The sequence below is a fragment of the Mustela putorius genome, unplaced genomic scaffold, assembly GCF_011764305.1.
Source record: "Mustela putorius furo isolate JIRA1106 unplaced genomic scaffold, ASM1176430v1.1 tig00003869_pilon_pilon_pilon, whole genome shotgun sequence".
In the NCBI taxonomy this organism is placed as follows: Eukaryota; Metazoa; Chordata; class Mammalia; order Carnivora; family Mustelidae; genus Mustela; species Mustela putorius.
The window spans coordinates 7715597-7743225 of record NW_025422021.1 but is presented as its reverse complement, the minus strand read 5'-3'; the positions used below and the strand labels follow the sequence as shown (position 1 = coordinate 7743225).

Below are 27629 nucleotides of genomic sequence, written 5' to 3'. Positions count from 1 at the left end.
GGTGACAGCTTCCGGCGACTAGCGCCTCCGCCTACCGCAGCACGCCCTTCCCCCTTTCATTGAGGGTAGGTCCTAGGCCGGGGGAGGGGCTTGAGTGGGGAGGCGTTTGCGTAGCGGAGGTGGGAAGTGGGAATCCGCGAGCGGCTTCGCGGGCGGGACTGGAGGCGGGTGCTGCGGGAGGGAGCCGGGGTCTGAGGTGAGCGGGCTGCGGGCCGAGCGGCGGCAGCTAGGGTGTGGAGTGCGTGCTGGGTGGGGAGGGGTGTTTGAAGTCCGAGCCCTTAATTCTGTGGTCTCTGACTCTGGTTCCCATGAAGTGTTCCGCACCTATTTATTGTGAAAACAGTATTTCTTGCCCAAACTGTGGTACTTTCGTAGGGATCAAATGATGTGATGTTTCGCAAAACTGTTGGTGAACCAAAGCATTTAAAATAGAATGCCAACTCCACAAGAGCGAGGATTCTCTTTTGTCACCAGCTGTACAGCGTCTGGCTCAGAAAGATGTTCGTGAACGTTTACTGAATGATGAACGCGTACTAGGAGTTCGTAAGGGCTCTCAAGCCTTGCCCTTCTAAATGGGCTGGGTGGTGGCGTGCTTCCTTAGCTTCTCGTCTGACCCCAGTTAGCCCTGATCATCTAATGCAGCTTGACGGCCCTTGAGGCCCCCCTACCCCCAGGGTTTTTAGTGGACGTGGCTACTACCGCCCTGGGGGATCCACCAATCCAGTCCTCTCTCAGGGAGGCAGTGGGTGTGATAGCAAGAATAAACCTTTTGTGAGAAATTTACTCTTCTGTCCAATAATAACCTAACAGCTTTCTTTTGCGTGTCTGATATGTTTCAGGCACTACGCAAAAAAAGTTTTACACACTGTCTTATTATATTCTAGTAACAGCCTCCTGAGATACGTACTGGTGAAGCAGAAGGTTTAGATTGAGAGTAAATAGCCTGCCAAGGTTATGCAGTGGTAGAAATAACTTTGGAACACAAAGAGAAGGCCATCCAGGACATAAAGGTTGAAATTCACACAGAAAACAGCAGCTACCCTATAACTGAGGAACCATCCATAACTGAAGAAAAGAAAAATCTTAGGAGTTTCAGGCTAAAGGTGTTTCTTACTTGACTCACTTTGTTTTTTGAATGAAACATTTATTAGATTTACATTTTGTTTTTAAATTGCTAGCATCTGTTTGTGTAAAGCCATTTTAAAGTTTGGGCATTATAAAATAAAGGAAAGCAGGGAACTCTAAAACAATCTCTCCATTCTGGGAACAAATAACGTTCTACGAAAATTGAGGATTTAAGACTTTCCAATTAAAAATGAAAACACAATCTTTTTTTTTCTTTTTAAAGATTTTATTTATTTGACAGACGGAGATCACAAGCAGGCAGAGAGGCAGGCAGAGAGAGAGGAGGAAGCAGGCCCCCCGCTGAGCAGAGAGCCCGATGTGGGGCTCGATCCCAGGACTCTGAGATCACGACCTGAGCCGAAGGCAGCAGCTTAACCCACTGAGCCACCCAGGCACCCTGAAAACACAATCTTCATACTAAATTCTACAATCAGGATTTACAGAGTTATGTATGCGAACTTATTCCTGGAAATATCAACAATTTGGAATTTTATTGACATGTTTTTGTATTTATCTGATTCCGTGAGTCTTTAAAATTTTAGTCTTCTCAGTGTTATGATCTGTGTATTCGTTTTGTTTGAGGAAATACTGGGACTTTTCATAAGTTCAGGTGATGAGAATACAAAGATTAATAAAACATATTCCTAGCCCTCAAGGATCTTACTGTCCAAAAGGAGACACATATATGTGCACAAATATAGTAACTCATGTGTATACACAGATATGGTCATCATAGCAGTAGAGTTAAGTTCAGGGATTCTCAAATATGGAAATAGTGAAAGATTCAGGGAAGACTTCAGGAGAGGAAGATCTTAGAGGATAAATTTGACCTAGAGACTAGAAGAAAGTACTGGTGATTGCTATTTTCTTACTGATTCTGGTAGTATAAGATTCATTCTCATGTTGTTTTCTTACTGATTTTTGTAGTTCAGTATAAAGTTTAAAACTTTAATGGACACCTTGTATTAGGTATGGCAGTAATATCCCTTGGTCATCAAGTTCAATTCTTTGCTTTTTATATACTAAAAACGTTTTTCTCCTTTTATTTTGAATTTTCTATGTTTTTGTTTGTTTTTTTAGTTTTAAAAAAATGGAACCTTGTTCTTGTGATACTTTTGTGGCACTACCTCCAGCAACTGCTGGTAACAGGATTATTTTTGGAAAAAATTCAGATAGATTGTGCGATGAAGTACAGGAGGTAGTTTATTTTCCTGCTGCAGTTCATGATAACCTGAGAGAACATCTTCAGGTAGGTGAAGTACATGTTTTTTTAACAATTGTTTTCTTTAAAAATATCATAACCAGCTTTAAAAAAATCATTAGCTAGCTATTTGGCAGGGACTATGGAAGTTAAAAATTCAAGGATTTAAATTTGAAAAATAATTTCAGTCAGAACTAGATTTCTAGTCTTTTATTTCAATGATTTGGAGGAAGCTGAAATAACAATAAAAATATTTGTTAATTCTTTGATCAAACATTTGAATGTTTATCATACTCAAGCTTGTCAAATAGGGCAGGGATTTAAAGCCTACTATCAAAACTAGTTCTGTCTTCCAGGAGCTTGGAGTCTAGTAGAGGAATACGATGTATATATAACTAACCCCATTATAAGGTAGGGTGATTTAAATACTGATGTAAGTAAGAGCAATGAGTTGTGACAACAGTGGAGAAGGAGCAGTTAATTCAGACTAGAGATCGAGGAAGACTTCACCGGGAGCTGGGGTTTCAGCTGGAGCTTGATGGACAGAAAGTATTCTGATTGGTATAGAATAGGGAAAGTCATTCCATTCTTATGGGGCCCTGTAATAACATTATTAACATGCATTTTATGCAGTCATTTGGTAGTATACACATTAATTAAAGGATCCTTTGAAAATTTTTGTTAAAAATCCATTCAACATGGAACTTAAAGTTTCACATTACGCTTTTATTGCTAAGTTATGCATTTTTTAGATTTCATTTTATTGATACTTGAATACTAAAATATATTAAATATTAGATTTTTTCTGTATGCAAACCCTTTTTTTCTTTTGCTGAAATTATTTATTCATCTTGGATCCATTTCTACTTTCTCTCTTTATGTTTAAATTTCTCATATTCTGTAAACCAGTGGTTCTTATTCTTTTCACCATGGTGGACATACCGGATGGGTGACTTCTACATATTACATAGGCTTCTATAGGAATTCTTTCGTATATGAGGGCTACCGTATGGGACTTATGTTACTAATTAAGAAATACTGGATGTTGAGATTGAGATCCAATCCCTTTAAGCTTCAACTAATTATATCTTCCTCTACAAAATGTTTCAAGATTTCATACCTAGAAACCATCTCTCTTTTGAGCTTACATTAACATCTCATTTTTACTTTTCTTTTTTTTTTTTTAAAGATTTTATTTATTTATTTGACAGAGAGAGATCATAAGTAGGCAGAGAGGCAGGCAGAGTGAGAGGGGGGAAGCAGGCTCCCTGCAGAGCAGAGAGCCCGATGCGGGCTCGATCCCAGGACCCTGGGATCATGACCTGAGCCGAAGGCAGAGGCTTTAACCCATTGAGCCACTCAGGTGCCCCTCATTTTTATTTTTCTTAACGGCCCTTATACTTTACATTTTGTTGTATTTTAGTTAGTGTACAAGCCTTAGTTTCTCGAAAGCAAGATCTATACCTGATTCATCTTTATAACTGATATATCTCTTGGCAGAGTACTTTGTAATAGATGCTTAATAAATATTTGAATGAATAAAAGCTTTAGGGTCAATTTTGAATATATTTTAAGGGTAGTAACTTTATTATTGAAAAAAAAATTTTTTTTTAAAGATTTTATTTATTTGACAGAGAGAAATCTCAAGTAGTCGGAGAGGCAGGCAGAGAGAGAGAGAGGGAAGCAGGCTCCCCGCTGAGTAGAGAACCCGATGCGGGACTCGATCCCAGGACCCTGAGATCATGACTTGAGCCGAAGGCTTAACCCACTGAGCCACCCAGGCATCCCTATTATTGAAAATTTTAAGTTATACTTTATTTCATAGTGGACAAGCCTTTTGATTTATTTTTAAGATTCTTGCAACTTGATAACGTTTTCTTTTTTGGTTTTATGGTTGTTGCTATGACTTTCTTTACAGTGTACTTACATAGAAATTGATCAAGTTCCTGAAACATATGCTGTTGTCCTTAGTCGCCCATCTTGGTTATGGGGGGCAGAAATGGGAGCCAATGAGCATGGAGTCTGCATTGGAAATGAAGCTGTTTGGGGAAGAGAAGAAGTTTGTGATGAAGAAGCACTACTGGGCATGGACCTTGTCAGGTTATTTTTTAATTATACTTTTTCAGTACGGAACTTGTCTAAAACTCTTACAAGTTTTATTTTCCTCTTTTTCCCATATTTTGGACATTGACACTTTATAGTTTGTGTTAAAATTCTTCAGAGTACAGACTTACCTCATCTTGTTACGCTTTGCCTTATTACACTTCACAGATACTGCAGTGTTTACAAATTGAAGGTTTGTGGCAGTGTTATGTTAGGCAAGTCTATTGGCATCATTTTTCCATTAGCACATGCTCACTTTGTGTCTCTGTCACATTTGGTAATTCTCACAATATTTCAAAAAGTTTTTATTATTATTATATTGGTTATAATGATCTGTGATTAGTGATTATAACTTGTTGAAAGCTCAGATGATGGTTGGCATTTTTTAGCAATGAAGTCTTTTTCAATTTATTTTTAAATTAAGGTATGTAATTGCCTTTTGGACATAATGCTGTTGCACACTTAATAGACTATAGTATAGTGTAAACATAACTTTTATATGCACTGGAGAATCAGAAAATTCATTTGACTCACTTTTTGCAATACTCATTTTATTCCAGTGGTCTGAAACTGAACCTGCAATATCTCCAAAGTATGCTTATATAGGCATGTAATTTGTAGACTTCAAAGATCATTAATTGGGAGAAGGGAAGGACTTGAAAATTATGATTCTTTTATGTGAATTATGTAAAATAGTACCTAACATTTTATCAGACCTTAATTCTCACAGTAACCTCATGGGCTAAATATTATTATCCTCATTTTATAGATGAGATACTGAGATAAAGCAACTTGCCAATAAATTACCAAGTTGGAATTTGAACATTGATCTGATTCCAAAGACTGTTTTCATGATTCCAAACTGGCTTTAGAAGGAATGGCTTAGAAGTTGGGTTTCAGTTTATCCATTAACTTGAAAGAACTTTTGCTTTGAATATAAACAAAAAAATCTCATGTGCATGAAATTATTTAAGGGAAATGATGGAAATTTCTTTTAATCTGAAAACTTTTATTTTTATTTTAGACTTGGCCTTGAAAGAGCTGATACAGCTGAAAAAGCCCTCAATGTCATTGTTGATCTATTAGAAAAATATGGCCAGGGTGGAAACTGTTCAGAGGGTAGGATGGTATTTAGCTATCACAATAGTTTCCTGATAGCTGATAGGAAGGAAGCGTGGATTCTGGAGACTGCAGGAAAGTACTGGGCTGCAGAAAAAGTACAAGGTATGGACAACTTTTCATGATTAAAAAAAATTATCTTATAATTAATAAAATAACCCCCTTAACTATAGACATTGTATTTAATTGTTTCTCAAGATTTATAATCCGGTGCAATGAAGGGTGGATCTGCAGGGGAAATGAAAAAATTTGAAAGAATGTTAACAGTGAAAGAGCACTACAAAGAGCTTTTCTGAAAAAGAGAAAAAGGTGGTGTTCTCTATTTTTCATATTATGATACTAATTTTATGTAATCTGTATATATTTTCTGTGCTGCCTCTTTTGACTGTTATAGTACTTTTCCAGTTCTTGATAACCCCTTGCCATTTCTTCCTCTTTTAACTTTGGCCTGAACTCAAACTTTTTATTGCATGTGGATATGGAGGTAAGGAAAGGGGAGTGCTTCTGGGGATTAGAGTCTGTCAGCTAGTGGCTGGAAAGAATATACTGATACAATAGTAAAGTGTAAACATTGAGTATAATAACACAATTTGATTGTTTTACGATGCTTTGTATTTTTTTATGGTCTCTTAGTGACCATATATTCCTTTTATTTTTCAAGTGAGGAAATCTGGAGATGTGAAGTGCTTTACTTGAGGCAGCAATTGAAAGAATTTAAATCTTTAAATTTAAATTTAAATCATCCTGACTCTCAGTTCAATATTCTTTCATTAGAGTACAGCCTTATACTCAAGCATGATCATGTACTTTTACAGACTTATCGCCTGGATCTCCTAGTTTTGCAGGGGAGATAATTTGCACATGTGAAAATATTAAATGGTGCCTGAATGACTCAGGCACATAAATGCTGTAAACATTTAGAGAAAGAAAAAGTCACTGTGGGCTGGAGAAATTCAGAAAGTCTTCATGAAGTTATCCTTGAGTTTTGGAGGATGTGGATGTTATTTTTCAAAATCAGTCATTGCCAGTTCTTTTGATGATGTTTTATTTTATATTTTGCCTGTTTTTATTTTGCCTAATACATAAAATCGAATTTAGACTATTTTCTTATTTTCTAATTGGTCTGATTGTACCACTAGCACTCTTTATTTTATTAAGTGTGCTAAATGCAAGAGAGAAATGAGTAATGTATTCTGTTGAGAAAGATAGCCCTACCTAGATATTAAAAATGAACACCCACATTGAGTATGATTATCCAGTTGTAGATTAATTTTGCCAACTGGTTTCTCTTCCTATTACTAAATGAGCCTAAGAACTACATAATTAAATTTTATCAAATTATCTATAGTCTGAAAACTCTTCTGTGTCTGACTCTCTCGTGACGTTATTCTGGTTTTTGTAGTGAGAATATCCCAAGTATGACTTTGTTAGAGTAATTTAATTGATTTCTACTTAGCAGACTTTATTCTAAACTGATTTTAAAACGTTATCAATTTTCATTTTTCATGATCTGTTTCAATCATTATGGTCTCTTTAGAACTAGTTTTTATTCTTTCTTCTGCTTTGTATTTTAGTTGACAATTTTGTTATAACTTACTGCTATGATATTTTGGGGTATCTTATATTTCTGTTCTAAATTTATTTATGACTAATTTTTGAAAAGTAATTTCTACAAAAGACTAATATCTAAAATATATAAAGAAATCTCAAACCTCAATGGTAAAAAGACAATCCACCTAGCAAAATGGGCAAAAGACAAGAAGAGACATTTCACCTAAAGGGTTATACAGATGTCAAAAAAGCACATGAAATGTTCAGTATCATTAGCTATTAGGGAAATGCAAACTAAAGCCACAATGAGGTTTCTCTGTACTTATACCAAGAGAGTTAAAATTTTTAGATGACACTACTCAACACTGGTGAGAAGTTGGAGAAGGATCATTTAATCATTGCTGGTAAGAATGTGCATCTACTCTGGAAAACAGTTTGGCAGCTTTTTAAAAAAAATCTAAATACACAACTACCATGCCCCCCAGCAATTGCAATCTTGTGCATTTATCCCAGGGACTTACATGCACACAAGAACCCATACACAAATATTTATAGCAGCTTTCTCCATAACAACCAAAAGCTAGAAACAACCCAGATGTCCTTTAGCTTGTGAATGGTTAAACAAACCGGTACATACCATGGAATAATCTCAGCAATAAAAAGGAATGAACTCTTAATATATGTAATAACCTGGATGAATCTTTAGAGAATGATATCAAGTGAAAAAAGAGAAAAGGTTATATGCTATATGATTTTTTAAATATATATTTTTAAAGATTTTATTTATTTATTTGACAGACAGAGATCACAAGTAGGCAGAGAGGCAGGCAGAGAGAGAGAGAGAGGAGTTAGCAGGCTCCCCGCAGAGCAGAGAGCCCCATGGGGGGCTCGATCCCAGGACCCTGGGATCATGACCTAAGCCAAAGGCAGAGGCTTTAACCCACTGAGCCACCCAGGTGCCCCTGCTATATGATTTCATTTGTATAATATTCTTGAAATGACAGTAATAGAAATGGATAGCAGGGTAGTGGTTGCATGGGGTTAATGAGGGTTTAGTGGGGGCGCATAAGGGGGATGTGGTCATAAGAGGGCAAATGAGTGATCTTTGTGAAGAAGGAAATGTTCTATATCTTGACTGTATTGATGCCAGTTAGCTGTGCTATTATACAAGATGTTACCATTGGGGGAAACTGTGTAATGGGTACACAGGAGCTCTGTATTACTTCTTAAAACTGCATGTGAATCTACAATCCTCTCAAAATAAAAAGTTTAAGAAGTTTAATTAAAAAATAATCCATTTATCTTTTTTGGGGAGGGGGAGAGAAAGAGTGCAAGTCGGGCAGAGGTTGGTAGAAGGAACAGAGGGAGAGAGAGAATTTTAAGTAGGTTCCACACCAAGTGCAAAGCCCAATGCAGGTCTCAGTTTCATGATTCTGAGATCATGACCTGAGTTGAAGTCAAAAGTCAGACACTTACCTGACAAGCCACCCAAACACCCCTATTTATCTTTTTGAGTATGTAATAGATGAGATGCACATGATACAAAATTTAGAAGTATATATTTGCATTTAAATAGTGATTAAGAATCATAATGTACAGATAAATACAACATGATAATGTGATTTTTCTTTCCCCTTCTCCTCTTTTTCTTTGAAAATAGAGGGCATTCGTAATATTTCTAATCAGCTTTCTATAACAACCAAGATTGATCGGGAACATCCAGACATGAGAAACTATGCTAAGCGGAAAGGTTGGTGGGATGGTAAAAAGGAGTTTGATTTTGCTGCAGCATACTCTTATCTTGACACAGCCAAGATGATGATTTCACCAGGCAGATACTGTGAAGGCTACAAGCTTCTGAATAAACACAAAGGTAATTTTATCATTGAAATAATATCAGAATGAAAAATTGTATTTTGCCTGGGTATAATGTGGGTATAAAATCTGGTTTTGAAGGAATTATTCTTAGTAAAGATATTTTTATTAAACTGAAATTTTGTAAACTAATACAAGCTTTTTTTCCTTGAGATGAGTGAAGTGCTATATAATTCTGCAAGGGTAATAATTCTTTTTGAAGGATAAGATTCACAGTCCTCAGACCCATTTTTTTCAGTTTTTACTAATATTCTTAAACAAAATTGGGATGGTTTTTCTTCTCAGAAATTATTGGAACATGGAGACAGGTTTTTAAAATATGTCTTTTGACAATATACTTATTGGTTATTTTCTTACTAAAAAAGTTATATCTAGAATTAGTTGAGAAGGCAACATGAGCAGATGTAAGAATTACCTCTTCTCCTCAATTTTAGAGATATTGAATAAAATATTTAAACATTAAGGATATATATAGTTAGATTTGAACACAAGACAAGGAAATTACGAACTACCAGAAATGAAGAGAGAACCCATAGTATTAGCAAGATTTGATGTGTCTCTTTCTCACACAATCCTTCTATCTGTATAAAAGAAGGGGTTCTGGACCAAATATAAGTGTCAAAGGATAGTTCTAACATCTGTGAGAATATAGGCATCTAGGTGGAGACCTGTTTGGGGAGCAGGAACTGGACTACTTACCAAGGTTATGAATCTGAAAAATGCCATTCTGCTCCCTTCCAAGAATCCCAGCCTGAAATTGAGCTGTCTGTTGTCTCAGGCTATGGGTCAGCACAAGTCTCTGGTGAGAGATTGGACTTAGAGTTAAATGTATTTGGTATGCTCAGCTGGGGCTACCTGTGCTGTGCTGAGAAACAAATATTGGTTGAACCAGTAAATCACATAGGATTTCATCATACCTGTGTCTCTATAGTCACTGTGTGAATATTTGATATGACAGATATTCAGATTTTACTCAAATTTCCTATCCAAATGAGAAATCTGCTATAATGAATTGCATGTAACTGCCATTGAAAACATATAAGTTATGTGGACATTGAGATAAAAGGATGTAGTTTCCACATTTACTATGGATAGTTTCTGTTGTTATGTTCTCAAATTCACTGATCTTTTCTTCTGCATTATCTAATCTGCTGTTAATCCCATCTAGTGATACTATCATTTTCAGATTTACGTTTTTTATCTCTATATGTTCCATTTGGTACTTTTTGTGTGTATTTCCTACTTCTCTATTCATTAACTTTCATGTTTTTCTTCAGTGAACATATTCAGCACATACCTATTCTATAATTGTTTTAGCCTCATTGTCTGATAACTCCATTATCTCTGCAATTTCTGGATCTGTTTCTGTTAATCTGATTTTCTTCTGGTTTGGGGCTCAAATTTTCCTGCTTGTGTGTCTGGTATTTTTGATTGGATAGTAGACATTGTAGATTTTATTTGTTGCATGCTGGATTTTGTTTTATTGCTTTATAGAGTGTTGGTCTTATATTAGTTAAGTAACCTGCAGAACAGTTAGGCCTGCTAGGTTAGCTTTAGAGTAGCCTTTACTCTAGGCTAGCTTAGTACCATTTGTAAGGGAAGTGATCCTTTTGGATATTGTGATCATTCTGCCTTTACTGATTTTTTTAAATTGTTGTGTATATGAGTGAGAGAGGAGTGTGAAAATCTCCAATTATATTTATGGAATTGTGTGTTTTTGCTTTGTATTTTGAAGCTCTATTGTTAAGTAGATATACATTTATATTGTTATATCTTCCTGGTAAATTGGTCCTTTTACTTTTATGAAACATTATTTCTCATGGTAATGATCATTTTCTTGAAGTCAATTTTAGCCTAGTCTTCTGCTTACTTTTTACATGACATGTACTTACTTATCATTTGCTTTCAGACTATCAGTATTCAGACTATCAGTGCATTTCTTACAAAAACCGTATAGTATGGTCTCTTTTAAAACAATTCTAATAAGTTCTACCTTTTAATTAGAATCTGTAGTTCAATGGAAGTTTTATCATTGAAAAACATAATACCAAAGTAAAAAATTAACTCAGTAGGCTCAATAGCAGAATGGAGATGACAGAAGAAAGAGTGGACATGAAGATAGATCAGTAGAAATTATCTAATCTGAATAACAGAATTTGAAGCAAGCAAACAAAAAGAACAGGGTCTTAGGGACTGTGGAACAGTACTCAGATGTCTAAAATTCATGTCATTAGAGTCTCAGAAGGAGAGAATAGTGTGATGCAGAAAAATTTTTGAATAATGACTGAAACCTTGTCAAAATGGCAAAAGACTTAAACTTACAGACTCAGGAGAATTTGAAAATCTCAAACAAGATAAACTCATCCATGTCTTAATGCACGAAACACTAAAAACCAAAGACAAAGATAAAAAATGATTTCTGGGAGTTTATCATTATAAACCCTGGATGCCTAAAGGCAGTGAAACAACATTTTTAAAATTCTAAAAGAAAAGTCAAACCAGAATTTTATATTCAGCCAAAATATTCTTCAGGAATGAAGGAAAAATAAAAATATGCTGATATATAGGAAAACTAAGAGACTTTGTTGCCAATAGCCTGCTCTAAAAGAAATTTTAAAGGAAGCTTTTCAGATATAAAGGAAATGATATCACAGTGAAACATGGAACTTTAAGAATGAAGGAAGAGCTGCAGAAATGAGAAATATCTGGGTAAATATAATACTATGTTTCTCCCTTAAGACTTTAAAAAATATGTCTGACAGTTACAAGCCAACAATATATTTCCTATAGTACAAAGAATAGCCTCAATATAAAGAGGGGAGTACATAGAGACCTGCATGGTGGTAAGATTTCTACATCCTCCTTGAAGTTTTAAAATATTAATTCTAGTAATTGGAAAAGTTAAGTATGTATATTGTAATTCTAGAACAACTGTTTAAAAAGCCACCTGATAAGATATAGAAAAAAGTGAACAAATAAATTAAAATAGAATACTAAGAAAATATTCAAAAATAAGGTGAGAGGGGCACCTGGGTGGCTCAGTGGGTTAAGCCTCTGCCTTCGGCCCAGGTCATAGTCCCAGGGTCCTGGGATCGAGCCCGGCGTCGGGCTCTCTGCTCAGCAGGGAGCCTGCTTCCCTTCCTCTCTCTCTGCCTGCCTCTCTGCCTACTTGTGATCTGTCTGTCAAGTAAATAAATAAAATCTTTTAAAAAAAAATAAATAAGGTGAGAAAGGGGAAATAGAGGAACAAAAAACCTGAAGGATCAAATAGAAAACAAACAATATAATAAAAACAAAACAAATTTTAAAAAACTAGACTCTGCTATTGCTATATATGAATAACTAACTTGAAATGTAAAGTTAAAGGATGGGAGAAAATGTGTCTTTTAAATACTCATCAAAAGACAGCTGGGTTGGCTATATAAATATTGGATGAATTAGACTTTAGAGCAAGATAAATTACCAGGGAGAAAGAGGGATACTACATAATCAAAATAGATCATTTAATGGGATTATTATGTCTCCATGTTAAATGTATATGCATCTAACAACAAAGCTTCCAAATATATGAAGCCAGAACTGAAAGAACTGAAAAGAGAAATAGACAATTTCACAATTATAATGGGAGACTTCAATACTTCTCTCTCAGTTGTCAGAACTATTGGACAGGAAATCTGCAAAGATATTAAAAAACTGAACAGTACCATCAACCACTGGATCTAATGCATTATTATAGGATATTCCACCCAACAACAGTATAATACACATACTTTTCAAGTGCACATCAAATATATACCAAGGTTGTCCATATCCTGGGTCATAAAACAAATCTTACCAAATTTAAAAGAAATATAACAAAGTATGGTCTCTCTGGTGATAATGAAATTAAATTTGAAATCAATTATAGAAGGATATCTGGAAAGTCCCCAAATACTTGGAAATTACATAACACATTTTAAACTTATGGGTCAAAAAAAATCTCGAGGGAAATTAGAAAAGATTTTGAGGGGAAAAATAAAAAGATTTTGAGGGGAATGAAGTAAAAATATACCAAAATTTGTGGGATGAAATAAAGGTAATGCTTACAGGGAAATTTATAGCATTTAATGATTATAGTTGATAATAAGAAAGGTCTCAACTCAACAATATAAACCTAAACTTTCACCTCCAGAAATGAAACAAAACAAAACAAGCCAACCAAAAACAAACAAAAATCCCAATCAAGGAAAAGGATGGAAATAATAAAGATAAGAGCAGAAATCAATAAAATTGAAAATAAAACAATGAAGAAAATTGATCAAACTAAAACCTGGTTCTTCAAAAAGATCAATAAAATTGATCCACCCTAGACAAAGAAAAAAAGGAAGACAACACAAGTTATATGTCAGGTAAAGAAATCTTATTATCTACCCCACCAGCATTAGGAGGAAAATACCACAAACTTTGAGGAAATGAACTAGTTCCTTGAAAGCCACAGGCCACCACAACTCACCTAAAAAGGAATAACTCTTGTCAGCTGTCTGCTAGACAATTCCACTGATTATACTCAACCTGCAAACTCTTCTGGTGGGCAGCTCAAATTTCAGCTCAGTTCTTTTATCTTTTGCTGTGCTGCTTGCAGTGGGCCACACATGCTGATTCACAAAACAGATGGAAATTTGGTCAGGGTTTTTTTGGTTTTGTTTTGTTTTGGTTTGGTTTTGCACAGAATTTGGGGGTTTTTCTCTCTAACTCAGTCCTCCTTCAGTTTCTAGTACTAGTGGTTAACTTCTAGTTCTTCAGGCCAGAAAGCTCAATGTTTTCTGTAAATACTTGCACAATATTGCACAGCATTGACTAAGGCCTTCCCTTGGGCTAAAGCCAAAACAAAACCAGTGAATTTGTCCTGTACTTCATCCCATCTTCCAAATGTCTCCTTCCAGAATTTTCCTGCTTTTGTTCACTGCTTCAGGTAGTCTGTATTTTGTCCCAAGTTTATAGTTATTTAAGGGAGGGTTGGTCTGATAGGAGCTTATTTGGCTTAATTAGAAAGCAGAACTCCTTCCTATGTCCCTTAATATTCTTTGACATTATTGTATTTATAGAAATATATTCACATGATTCAAAGTCCACAGGCACATAGGATGTATACATATCCTGTTCTTAGATAGGATCCTCTCCCTAATTTCTTTTTTTCCATAGGCAATCCCTTATATATTCTTCTAGACATAACATATACTTAATGAAACAAATATGTATATGTAATTTTTTTCTTTTTTTTACAGAAATGGTAGTATGTTATACACATTGTTCAGCATATAACTTTTCTTTAGTTAGCAATATACAATGTAGATAATTCTATTTTGATATATTCCCAATTTTGTCATTTTTTAAAAAAGATTTTATTTATTTATTTGACAGAGAGAAAGAGATCACAAGTAGGCAGATAGGCAGGCAGAGAGAGGGGAGAAGCAGGCTCCCTGCTGAGCAGAGAGCCCGTATGGGACTGGATCTCAGGACCCTGAGATCATGACCTGAGCTAAAGGCAGAGGCTTAACCCACTGAGCCACCCAGGTGCTAGTTTTGTCATATATATTTTTTTAAGATTTTATTTATTTATTTGTCAGAAAGAGTGAGCACAGACAGACAGAGTGGCAGGCAGAGGCAGAGGGAGAAGCAGGCTCCCTGCTGAGCAAGGAACCCAAGGTGGGACTTGATCCCAGAATGCTGGGATCATGACCTGAGCTGAAGGCAGCTGCTTAACCAACTGAGCCACCCAGGCATCCCAGTTTTGTCATATTTTTAACAGTTGCACAGTTTTCTATTATTTTGATAGCTTATTTCCATGTGGTTATATTTTAATCATCATATAGTAAGGATTAATTAATTGAGTTAACAAATTTCTCATTATTTAGGTTTTTAGTTTTTCATTATTGAAAATTATATAATATGCTTATAGATTATTTATGTTCCCATCCTTGACTATTTTCTTAGAATATGTTTCTAGAAGTAGGATGTAGGTTCAAAGCATATACGTGTTTTAAGTCTTTTGAAACACACTATCAAAATGACCACCAGAAAGCATCAATTTAAATTGCCATCAGCAATATTTGAGTGCCATTTTAATATATTTATCAATATAGGATATTATTTTTGTTCAACCTTGATAAAATTTTTGTAGCAGAGGGGTGCCTGGGTGGCTCACTGGGTTAAAGCCTCTGCCTTCGGCTCAGGTTATGGTCTCAGAGTCTTGCGATTGAGCCCTGCATCTGGCTCTCTGCTCAGTGGGGAGCCTGCTTCCCCACCCCCCACTTGCCTCTGTGCCTACTTGTGATCTCTGTCAAATAAATAAAATAAAATAAAATAAAATAAATAAAAAGAATTTTGTAGTAGAAATGGCATGTTACTATTTTTTTTTAAAGATTATTTATTTATTTATTTGACAGACAGAGATACAAGTAGGCAGAGAGGCAGGCAGAGAAAGAGGAGGAAGCAGGCTCCCTGCAGAGCAGAGAACCCGATGTGGGGCTCGAGCCTAGGACCCTGGGATCATGACCTGAGCCGAAGGCAGAGGCTTTAACCCACTGTGCTACCCAGGTGCCCCATGTTATTATTTTAAAATAGAAGATTAGACATATTCTTATGTATCCTTATATTCTTATGTTTGTTGAAAAATTGTAATTTTTATATTTTTAAGTTTTATTTATTTAATTTTCCTGCTTTTGTTCACTGCTTCAGGTAGTCTGTATTTTGTCCCAAGTTTATAGTTATTTAAGGGAGGGTTGGTCTGATAGGAGCTTATTTGGCTTAATTAGAAAGCAGAACTCCTTCCTATGTCCCTTAATAGGGGGATAATAATAATGATAATAATAATGATCCCATTATTTATTATAGAGAGAGGGCATACAAGCAGAGGGAACAGCAGGCAGAGGGAGAAGCAGGCTCCCCACTGTGCAGGAGCCCTCTGTGGGATTCCATTCCAGGACCGATCATGACCTGAACCAAAGGCAGATGCTTAACTAACCACCCAGGTGTCCCCAAAAGTTGTAATTTTTAAATTGCCCATTTATTAATATATCTTTTCCCGTTTTTATATTTGGTTACTACTAACTGTTAAAAAACTTTTAGTATATCTTTGTCCCTTTGCTTCTAGATAGCTCCAGAAAAGAACCTTCTATTTAGATTACTGGGTGGCAGTTAACTACTAAATGGGTCATTCCATTAATATTTCAAAATACGTGACTAATATATTCTCCTTCACCTGAGGGATGGAATGGTTCTGTAAACCAATCAGAAAGAAACTATTTGGAGACAGAGCAATGATTGATATTTGCTTCTTAGGTATTCATTAAACACATTAGCAATCTGTTAGTTATTTGGTATGACAGAAAAAAGTTTGTGACAATGGTTTTAGAATGCCTTAATGTCATCGTTTTCTAAATATTTAGTATTTTATATTTTGCTTTCCAGAAGAATGTCTTATCATTTGAAAGGTTTTTTTTTAAATAAGGTTTCTTAATGTTAGTTTGTCATTTTATAAATAAGTTATTTAAACTACCTTTTATTCCCCATGTGGGTGGGTATATAGAAAATGCTAAAATGTGTTATTCTAAGGAATTTTAGGCTTATTGTGAAAGTAGAGACTGAGTAGTAGTTGCACCAGTACCTATTCCCATTTATTAAAAGCTATCAGGGGCTGGACATTGTGCTAAGTGATTGCATTATCTTCTCTAAGGAACTATGTGAAGTAGGTATTATCTTCATTTTACAAATGAGGAAATTGTGCTCTTCATTTATCTCCTCTATGGAACTGAAAAAAAATGGATTCTCTTACTTGAGCTTATATTTCTCTCAGTACCTAGTTTAGTGTCTTGCATGTGTTTAATATGTATTTTTTAATTAACAAAGGATTGTTAGTTGAGTTAAATTAAATTGTAACTTACAGATAATTTAACAAAGATCGCTGTTGTGTACTTTTTTCTGGCAATAAATTTAGAGGCTCAGGACATAAATTAGGAAGTATTCCTTAAAAAATGAAGAATAACAACATGTAATTAAGGTCGAGAGGAAAATATCAAGAATCCTAGGGTTCAGGATAATTGGACAAAAGAAAGAAAAAATAGAGGTAATTATAGATTAATTAGCCACTGCATCCTCAAAATTCTGTTATGTTTAACTACAAAATAGCTGGATTATATATAGATTTAAAATGCATACATGATTATAGCAAGAGTTGCATCTGACATGAAACTTGTTTTTCTCCCCAAATATAAAGTACAGTTCATCCAGCTTTCTGTGCTTTGCCAAAAGAATAAATGTCTTTCCAATACTTTCATAGAAAATTGTCTAGTAGAACATTATAGTTAATTTTTCCTATGATTTTTCTAGATGGAAGAGCCTACCTTTCTCCTTTCCAGCTACCTGATAGCTATTAACTGTGCTGCATGTATATCCAAATTGTATCTATATTCACTCATGTATTTTAAATAACTAGTTTAAATTGCGGTGAAATTGCACCCTGTGTTTTGCATTCATTTTACTGAACCCTGCTACTGCAGTCTCAGTACTTATTCAATGCTTGCTAGTGGATTACTTACAGCTGTCCTTCTCAAGTGATCATGTAAATCCTCCCTTCATTTTGAGAATTGTAGGTTTTGAATACAGAAAACATTTTCATAATACCTGTATTATCGCAGTGTTATGGTTCTGACACTGTTTTCATTAAAACTTGCCACTTATACGAATTTAGATTTGAATCATTTTAAAATCTCACTAGGTGCAGAAGCTATGTGTCTGATAGATAGGTGTGGATGGTAGGCTTTTGCTTTATTGTTGAGTTTTAATGTTAAGGGCTGTTTTCAGATACAGTCTCTTTTTTTCTTCCTGCATTTTCTCAAAATGAATGAAAGATTTGTTCTTATAACAAGTTATCTATAAATTATCTTTCTTGAATTTGAAGTCATAACTATCCTAAGGAGAAATGGAAAATTTGCTATTAGCATGAAACAGTTGGTAACGTATATGATTGAGTGTGTAACATTAGATTCTTTTATAAGTCAATTTTATTTTAATTTGAAATGTCACAGAATCACATTTTGAGTATAGACTTGCTGTAAGCCTTTTTCTTTTAATTATTCCCATATATCATGGGAAAGGGTGGGGGGAATTCTTGCTTTTTATGCTTTGTCTTTTTTGAGTTATTACATTTTCTTATTCCTTTATTTCATTGTAGTAAGGTATTAGGAGAGAAGAAACATACCTGTGGTCAACCAACTGTGTTAAATGAAAGTTGTTTCTTTAGAACTAATTTTAATGCAATAATCAAACGTTGAAAATATCTGATGGCAGGAACTATATGTTTTATGGTTTTTTAACTGTACTTTTTACAGTATCTATCAACAGTCTATTATGTTCATTACTATTACTGAAAAATTGATACTACTTGAGGGTAAAAAGGGACTGATGGGAGGCTCAGTAGTGGAGTGGTTAAAAGCACTGAGCTGGACTTCTGCTTCTGGTTATCAGCTAACCTCCCCCCAGGAATAACTATAAAAGCCAGAGGAATAAAAGCCACTGTTTGAAGGTATAGGTGAGCACCCAAAACAGTTAAGACATGAGAGCCTAGATCCAAGAGATTGAGAAAAGATTAGCTACACTTTGAGAAGTACCTGACCTTCTATGTCACAATTTCTCCTTAAAGCAATTTTTGACTTAGCAGCACAAATGTAGGATGAGACATTGAGAAATTGAGACAGAAGTAGTTCCTAAAAGTCTAAAAAGCTAAGTAGAGATTTGGAAATCTCACACGGCCTTGGACAAAACTTAGATCTAATAGCCAAGCAGGAAGAGGCCTAGGGAACACCCTGGGCTTTCAGTTGAGACACCAGAAAAGCTACAATAGGGAATAGACCAGTCTCAACTGGATCAATAGGTAATTTACTTATATTCTGTTTGCCAGAAGAAAATTAAATCCTCTGTTGAGGAAAACATCATGAAGAGTTTCTACAAACTTTCGTCCGTGGTGTCCAACATTCAATAAAAAATTATCAGACATGCCAAGGAATAAGACTAAGTGACTGAAAACCAAGAGAAAGCGAACAGTAGAAAGTGACTGACTGGTATCCACAAACTAGCTTCATCAGACACAGACTTAAATTAGTATGTTTTGGGCTAGGCGGAGGTGGCTCAGTCAGTTAACCTTCTCCCTTTGTCTCAGGTCATGCTCTCAAGGTCCTGGCATCAAGTCCTGAGTTAGACCCCTGCTCGGTGGGGAGTCTGATTCTCCCTTTCCCACTGCCCCGCCTCTCATGCTCTCACTTTCTCAAATAAGTAATTTTAAAAAATTATTTTTATGATCATGTTGTAGTAGTTAAAGTAACATTCTCTTACCACTCTTGTTGGAAAAATTATATTGGATTTACTCATTGTTTTAAGAATTGGCATATTAAAATTCTAACCTAAATTTTGTTAACAATAAGCTTATGTAAATTTATTTTTGAAATATTATTTTCATTTTAAAGACCCAATCAATCCTTTCCTCTACTATTTACCAAGAAATTTTGATTCTCATTTTAAATGTGCTGCTTTAAAAGGCTGTTTTCTAGTGCCATTTTCTTTTGATAATGAAAATTTCTTATATTTATCAGAGGAAGGCTTTTAAACCTATTCTGATTATTCATCTTGTCATGAGATAGTTATATCCTGAATCACATCTTTGACTATAGAAATGTACAGCAAGGAGCAGAGCTGTCTGAAGGCATGATTGGCTTTTTAAACTTTTTTGTGGAAATGCCTTGCAAATATGGAATTCTGAGGCTCTCTGTAACAATGGTTGTGTTGTGTTTGCTGAAGAGATAAAATAGATGTTTTTCTATTTTTTTAAAATATCAAACTTCACATATGAAAACAGAAAACAAAATATAATACCATCTATTTTCATTACACACAATGGCATTTAAGTTTTTGATTTTTTAAAAAATTTTTATTTATTTATTCATCAGAGAGAGAGGAGCGAGATTGAGCACAGGCAGACAGAGTGGCAGGCAGAGGCAGAGGGAGAGGGAGAAGCAGGCTCCCTGCCAAGCAAGGAGCCCGCTGTGGGACTCCATCCCAGCATCCTGGGATGCTGGGATCATGACCCGAGCTGAAGGCAGCTGCTTAACCAACTGAGCCACCCAGGCGTCCCGGCATTTAAGTTTTTTAAGTAGCCCAGCAGAATTATGTTCATAAAGATTCCATTAACCAATAATATGTTTTGTCTCCTTCATTCCCACTCTGGTTAAAATTCACATGTTATTAATGTCAGGTACAGAAATTATTAAAGGAAAAGTAGTAGGTTATTTTATAAATAACATCTTGTATAATTTTGGAAACCAAGCACAATATTCTCTTAATATTTGGTTTCCAGAATGGATAGACTCAGATAGTAGTTACTGGTACTGCATTGCTAACTAAATTCACCTTAAAATTTTTTTTATCAAGGACAAGACTGAGCGTATTTTGCATTTTTTATTCCTTCTTAGGAAGTTACGATTTTACCTAAGTGGTTTTGAGACTTTGTATTTTATATTTTTCTAAAAAATCTTCCTTACAACAGCAGAATGAGACTAATAGTTATGATATAAGGTTTGTTTGTAGTTAACATCTAATTTATCCCTAGATCATTATCTCATGTTATATACTATCAATAGAGAAAGCAGTTCATATTTATAGTATATCAGTCTACAAATTCATATGTATTTGATGATTTTTAAAAATGAATTCCCTAGGAAATATAACTTTTGAAACAATGATGGACATTCTCCGAGATAAACCAAGTGGCATTAATATGGAGGGAGAATTCCTGACCACCGCAAGCATGGTTTCTATTTTACCTCAAGACTCCAGCCTTCCTTGCATTCACTTCTTCACAGGGACTCCTGATCCTGAGAGGTAAAGTCATAAAATATCATAAACCAGCAAAGGGTCAGGGAGTAGGGTAGTCACTAGTCCTTGGTGATTTTGCCAGGCTAAATTTTTCTTACACAAATATGACAGTTATTTTTGTATGCATTTTCTGTTCAGGTTGTAGTATTCCATTATCACATGTACATAACTGCCATAGCTATTTTCATTTTTATAGTACAGTATTACAATATGTTAACAGATTCTTATATGCAGTTATCTCTTCCCCCACATATATTTAAAGTTGTCAAGAAAAGTAAGGTAGATGGTTTTCTTTTGCAGATTCAATATTACAATATTAGATGATTAATAACAGTAAAATATTAAATGATGTAGTTGTGCCAGATTTAGGTGGTTACTTATCTACTCATATCTAGAAAATATACGCATATAAAATTTAAACCATCAGTAGTTGAAGTTATATCTCAAATAGGATTTGTACAGACTAGTCATTAGTGTCTCTCATAGAACTTAATGTGCACTATATTTAGAAATGATCTTATAGTCACTATCTCCTGGTATTATGGTCTTTTGTGTTAGTAAAGATATTTTCAAGAATATTGGATGAGACTCATGAATACCTTATTAATACTGCTGCTCTTTTTCTTTCCAAATCTTAATCCTCAATCTGTAGTACTGAGGATTGTTCTTACCCTTCAGCTGTGGAGTTTGCAATATAAAATGATGAACTATAATTTCACTTGGGACTGTTTCTGTGCCAGCCCCTTTGTTAGGTTCCTGGGAATACAGGGCTAAAAAAAGTGTGTTTCCCAGCCCCAAAGAAGAGCCCAGTGTACCAAGACAGACAGCATGGGTATAACTAGTATGACAAGAACAACTAATATGTAAGAAATTAATAGAAACTAGAGGGAATCTTAAAAGATTTAGAATGATGCTAAATATTTTTATATCCCCATAAGCCAATTATTGAAGACTTTTTCTTCTAGATCCGTTTTTAAGCCTTTCATATTTGTACCAAATATTCCACAACTCTTGGATACGAGTTCACCAACATTTGGACATGAAGATCCAGTTAAAAAGAAGCCACGTTTTCAGTTTAAGCCTGACAGAAGACACCCACTCTACCAAAAACATCAACAGGCATTGGAAGTAATAGATAAAAAGGAGGTATGATTAAATTATATTCTGTTTTGTCATTAAGAATAGTTTCAAGTATGATTCAATCCACATTTTGAACTTCGGAATTTCAGCTTTCTTTCCTTCCTTCATCTAAAAATAGGTTTAAAAATCGTTTAGATGTTTAGATTATAGAGTTGTAACCGAAGTTTAAAAATAGTTGTTAAAAATGCATTGTGAATCTTTCAGGGAAGTTAATGTATTAAATGTAGTAACAGTACCTCACATTTACTGAGCACTTACTATCCACCAGGATCATGGTACCATTACGCAGAATATTTTATTTAATCTTCACATTCTTTGTGAGCAGCTACTATTATTATATCCATTTTACTGATAAGGAATCTGAGGCTTGGGTAGTTTAAGCAGCTTACTTCATTTATATCTCACACCAAAAATGACAAAGCTACTGGAGGGCAGTTAACATGGCCTCTTACATAATGTTTGTAATCATATAGCCTTAGATTGATTTTTAAAAAGATTTTATTTATTTGGGAGAGAAAGAGAGAGAGAGTGCATGCTTGGGTTGGGGGGTCAGAGGGAGAAGCAGGCTCCCTGCTCAACAGGGAGCCTGATGTGAGACTCGATCCTGGGACTCCAGGATTATGACCTGAATCACAGGCAGTTGCTTAACCAACTGAGCCACCCAGGCACCCAGCCTTAGAGGTCTGTTAGCCTTCTAGTCTATTAAAAAATAGACTAGAAGGAAATAGAAGGGCTACCCAAAGTTTTTTTTGCAGAACCATCAACTCATTTCCTTCAGTGAAGGAAAAGATTGGCCATCTTATACCTTTTCTCACCTGTTTATACCAGCTCCTGATTTCTATCATCTATAATTTCTTTTAATTCATCAAAGTATATACATATACTTTATATGTATATACAAAGTATATACATATACATATACTATATATATACATATATGTATCTACACATACATTCTATGTAATATTAATTAAATTAATTGTCCTTCAGGTAATTATTTACTTGCTTTTGTCTGTAGTATGTTGGCACAGTTGCCATTCCCCGACCTGCTTTGCTTACACTTAAAAGCAGAGAGTTCTGTCCAGACCTTCTATTTGCTGTGAATTCTTGACACTGTTCTTAATTTATTTTGGGCTACTTTGCTTTCACTTCAAACTTTGACTGTGGGGATGCCTGGGTGACAAAGTCAGTTTAGCATGTGACTCTTGGTTTCAGCTCAGGCCGTGATCTCAGGGTCATTAGATTGAGCCCGACATGGAGCCCAGCATCGGCCATGTGTGGGCCCCATGCTCAGCAAGGGGTCTGCTTAAGAGTCTCTCTTCTTCTCCCTCTGCCCCTCCCCTCCTTTAAATAAATCTTTAAACGAAAAATGAAAACTTAGAGCATAAACACTTTTTGTAGCCTGGTGGCATGGAGTGAGAGGCAAGCAGTTTGTCTTAGAAGCCCATCACATGTGTCGATGAGAGCGCAGTCCACTGGCCATACACTGCCGTACACTGTGTGGGCTTGGCTTACCCTCTAGACTCAGCACAGCCCTGTGAAGAATGATGAGCCCTTTGGCTCTTCTTGCTCACGTTCTTCAGTGATGTGTTTCAGACTGTTGGCTCTGGGGGCATTTTCCCTTGTTCCTCCCTGAGCAGCCTCCACACTGCACTAACTGCTTACTATAGTTCTCAAGAGTTGTCAGCTTCCTTTCCCCCTTAATGCTGCGTCTGGTAGGTTGATTTTGTAGACTTATTATTAAATTTTTGTTTCATTAAATTGCTGATTGACAGTTTTCTGAGCAATACTGAAATTAAAATTTAAAAGCTGTTGTTACTATTTTAGGCTTTAATAGACATTAAATGTTAGATTGACAACAGAAAGCAGTGGAAAGAATAGAATTTAAGGGAAGAAGTGTCAAAGAGCTGGGTTCTAGTCTATTTTTTTAAATTTAAGTATAGTTGATACACAATGTTAACATTAGTTTCAGGTGTACAGTATAGAGATTGGACAATTCTGTACATTATACTATGCTCACCCCAAGTGTAGCTGCCGTCTATCACCATATGTTATTACAATACCAGTAACTATATTTTTTATGTGCCTTTTATCCCTATGACTTATTCATTCCATAACTGGACATCTGTATCTCCCTCTCCTCTTCACCCATTTTGCTCCCCCTCACTCCCCTCTCCTCTGGCAGCCATCAATCTGTTTGCTCTGTATTTATGGGTCTATTTCTGCTTTTTGTTTGTTCATTCATTTGTTTTGGTTTTTAGATTCCACGTCTAAGTGAAATCTTACGTTGTTTGTCTTTCTCTGGTTCTAATCTACTTTTATGTCTTAGAGTCAATGCTACTGACTTTTAATTTACATTTTTTTTAAAGATTTTATTTGAGAGAGAGAGAGAGCCAGAGCCTGAGATCACGAGCATGAGTGGTGGGGAGGGGTGAGGAAAGAGGGAGAAGCAAGAGCAGGAGGCTCCATCCCAGCACCCTAAGTAAGATCTTGACCTGAGCTGAAGGCAGCCATTTAACCAGCTGAGCCACCCAGGTGCCCCTTAATTTACATTTCTTGATTATTAATGAGGTTAGAAATCTTCTCATATGTTTATTGGCCATTAGTATTTCCTCTTAAATGACTTAAATGCTTCTTTTCCTTAGCCTACTTTTCAGTGGTTTCTTGGTTGTTTTTGTCTTTTGCTTCAAAGAGGCAAAAATATGTGAATTTTGAGTCTTTGTTATATTGCAAATTTTTTGTCTCAGTTCATTGTTTTATGTTTAGTCAATTACATTTGTTAGTCTTTTCCTTTAAGGCATCTTGATTTTATGCTTGAAAAGGCCAGCCTCACTTCAAAATAAAAAAAACTTCTGTATTTTCTTCCAGTATGTATATGTGTATTTGAAAAAAATATTTAGTTCTTTAATTTGGGGAAATTTATTTTTGTGTCTGTTATGAAGTAGGGATCCTACTCTTTGTTTTCCAAGAGCTGACTAATTATTCCAATGCCATTTATAGACAAAATACATTTTTCCCACTGTTATCTAATATAGCGTTTCTTAGAAAAAGTCAATACAATTTTATTTTAAAGTCCATATTAAGGTTAAGAATCTTTGTCTTGTGAAGTTCTGCCCCATAATTGTTCAGATTTTTAAAATTATCCTTATTTTCTAATAACTTTCTTCTTACATACTTTTCCTTTCAGTACCTATTCTAAAACTGGTTATGGTAATTCGTCAATAACTTAAAAATTGCTTCATTCTGTAAAAGTCATGACTGTTCCCCTACCCCCCTTCTTGAAACAGAGAAATCACAGGGAGGAATCATCGAAAAAATGTCTTTTCTTTTAGTTGTTCTTTCCTTTGAATATTGCTGTTCTTTTTCCTTTCTTTAATCTGATAATATTGATTTTAAGTATAGAAGCTCCAACTTCATAAAGATCTTAGCCTCAATTTTTAGCAACCTTCCCCATCACAATTTCATAATTTCAATTGTCCTATTATTTGTCTTTTAGGTTTCTTGCTTATAGACTAATCCTACACAACTATTCTTATCTTTTCTACTATTTTCAATTTAAAATACCTAGTAAATTGGGGTTAATCTGTTAATTCAATCTAGAACAATGATTTTTCCCAAAGCATTTCATTCCTTCTATATCTAAAGAATAAGAGGAAGGGAACCAAACTAGAAGTAGAACCCAGAATGAACAAATCTTGTCTGTAGAGGTGAGCTGGAATTTGGTTAGACTTGTATGTGTATGTGTATGTGTTTATTTATTTTTATTTTTAATTGTTTAGGAAAAAGCCAAAACCTTGTTGGACAACATGAAGAAACTGGAAAAAGACCTATTCAAAGAGATGGAATCAGTTCTTCAAAACAAGCACCTTGATGTGGATAAAATAGTTAATCTCTTTCCTCAGTGTGCAAAAGATGAAATTAGAATTTATAAGTCAAACATTAGTCCTTAGTGGTCATGTATGGTGAGCAATCTTCTTTAAAGTCAGAATCTATCACCTATCATCTATCATCTATCACAATGTTATCATTGGTAAATGATAACCTAATTTAAGCAGATCTGATTATTCTTTAATAGCATTTACATTAATGGCCTATGAGAACTACATATAGCCTTGCTGAAATATTGAGAATGAAAATAACATTGGAATTAGGCATGTATATCATGGGATAGCCAGGAGGTATTTCATGTATTTATTTGCCTATTTTTTTTTAGCCATAATACCTTTTAAAAATTGTAATAATTAAATATTTAATTCTTCATAAAACAAAAAATATTAAAATAATACATACATTTATGTTTATTATAGTTATGTTTGGCCTCAAATAATTTTCTCATTTACAGAAAGCAGATTTTTCTTTAGTAATGGAAAATATTGTTTCTCAAGTAATGAGTTTTTCTCATTAGGCACATACTAATCATCTCTAACAAAATATCCTAAATTTACACATTGTCTTATTATAATGTATTAATTATGCAAATGCACTTTTATTAAACTCAAACATGCTTTTTGTCAAGGCTTGGCTGACCAGTGAGCTTTTAGCTCTAATTATCAAGCAGTTTTTCAGCCATGCATCTTTATAGGCTTTAATATTTTTAGAAGAGCTTGTCTGGGGATTAGGAAATGGGATAAGGGAACCGAGATCTTAGGAGACACTATTTATGTGTCTCAAATCTTTCTCAAATTTTATTTCTGTTCACTCAGTTAAAAACAGCAACAGGAGTGAGACAGTGGCAATGAATAGGATCGTTAGTGTATTATGAACGTTAAGAACATTATAGTGTATAGCGTATTGTGAACATTATAAATGAGTAATATCTACCCAAAGTTTATAAAACTTTGTCAAAGTTATGTAGAGAGGACTCAAAATTGCAAATATAAACAAAAGAAAAATCCAACTCAAAATAACACTATTTATTGGTTTCTACAAATATCTATTTTAGGTATTATCATATTTATTGGTTACTGTCACTGTAATTAGGATTATGACTAAAGTAGTGGATCACTGTATCTAAAGAGTGCCAGGAAATTTTTTTTAAAAGTTCTTTCATAACAACCATAATCTGTCTGATGTTGTTCTTGTCTAATACAGGGCTGCCATTACAAATGAAAAGATATTTGTCTCAAGGACTCAGTTAATTCTGTTTGCCTTAGATATGGTTCAGTGTTAGCTTCTCCCCAAATCATGAAGATCCCTGGCCAACCCCTACACCTCTCTTCTCTCTCTTAATATATGAGGAAACTAAGGGGAAGGAGTCCATTCATTTATCCAGGGACACATACTTGAATCTTATTTCTCTCCCTAGGGCTAACATATTTTCTCTTTCTCTTCCCACACCACCCTAGACTCAGTTAGCACCATCTTTCACCTGGACAACTGCAGCTAACTCTTTCCTATACCCATTCTTGTTCTCTATCTCCATTCACATGGGTCTCCACAGACTGACTGATCTCTAAGGAATGTAAATCTAATTATGAATTGCCCTCCTAAAACTTTTTTTTTTTAAGATTTTTTTTATTTATTTATTTGACAGACAGAGATCACAAGTAGGCAGAGAGATAGAGGAAGAAGCAGGCTCCCCACTGAGCAGAGAGCCCGATGCGGGGCTCAA

At 35.0% G+C, this 27629-nt stretch overlaps 1 protein-coding gene across 7 annotated transcripts; it reads left to right on the top strand.

Moving 5' to 3' along the window:
• Positions 1-7: 7 nt before the first annotated feature.
• Positions 8-27609, top strand: SCRN3 (secernin 3). 7 transcript variants are annotated; one of them, XM_004774368.3, is made up of 8 exons: positions 8-65; positions 2206-2374; positions 4245-4426; positions 5454-5653; positions 8760-8972; positions 20722-20884; positions 21844-22024; positions 25798-27609. In XM_004774368.3, exons 2-8 carry the CDS (start codon positions 2216-2218, stop codon positions 25966-25968), a joined length of 1269 nt encoding a protein of 422 aa, XP_004774425.1. In that variant the 5' UTR covers positions 8-65; positions 2206-2215; the 3' UTR covers positions 25969-27609. The 7 variants fall into 7 exon arrangements, with proteins under 7 accessions (XP_004774425.1, XP_004774424.1, XP_044922596.1 ...); XM_004774367.3 differs by lacking the exon at positions 8-65 and adding an exon at positions 79-196; XM_045066660.1 differs by lacking the exon at positions 8-65 and adding an exon at positions 1446-1574 and having other exon boundaries at positions 21830-22024; positions 25798-25962.
• Positions 27610-27629: the final 20 nt, after the last annotated feature.

Bases quoted from the DNA above. Each gene is read 5' to 3' on its own strand.
- SCRN3 (XM_004774368.3), top strand. From the start codon at position 2,216: ATGGAACCTTGTTCTTGTGATACTTTTGTGGCACTACCTCCAGCAACT. The intron at 8,973-20,721 runs GTAATTTTATCA...TGAATTCCCTAG, and splicing joins GCTTCTGAATAAACACAAAG to GAAATATAACTTTTGAAACA. The intron at 22,025-25,797 runs GTATGATTAAAT...TTAATTGTTTAG, and splicing joins AAGTAATAGATAAAAAGGAG to GAAAAAGCCAAAACCTTGTT.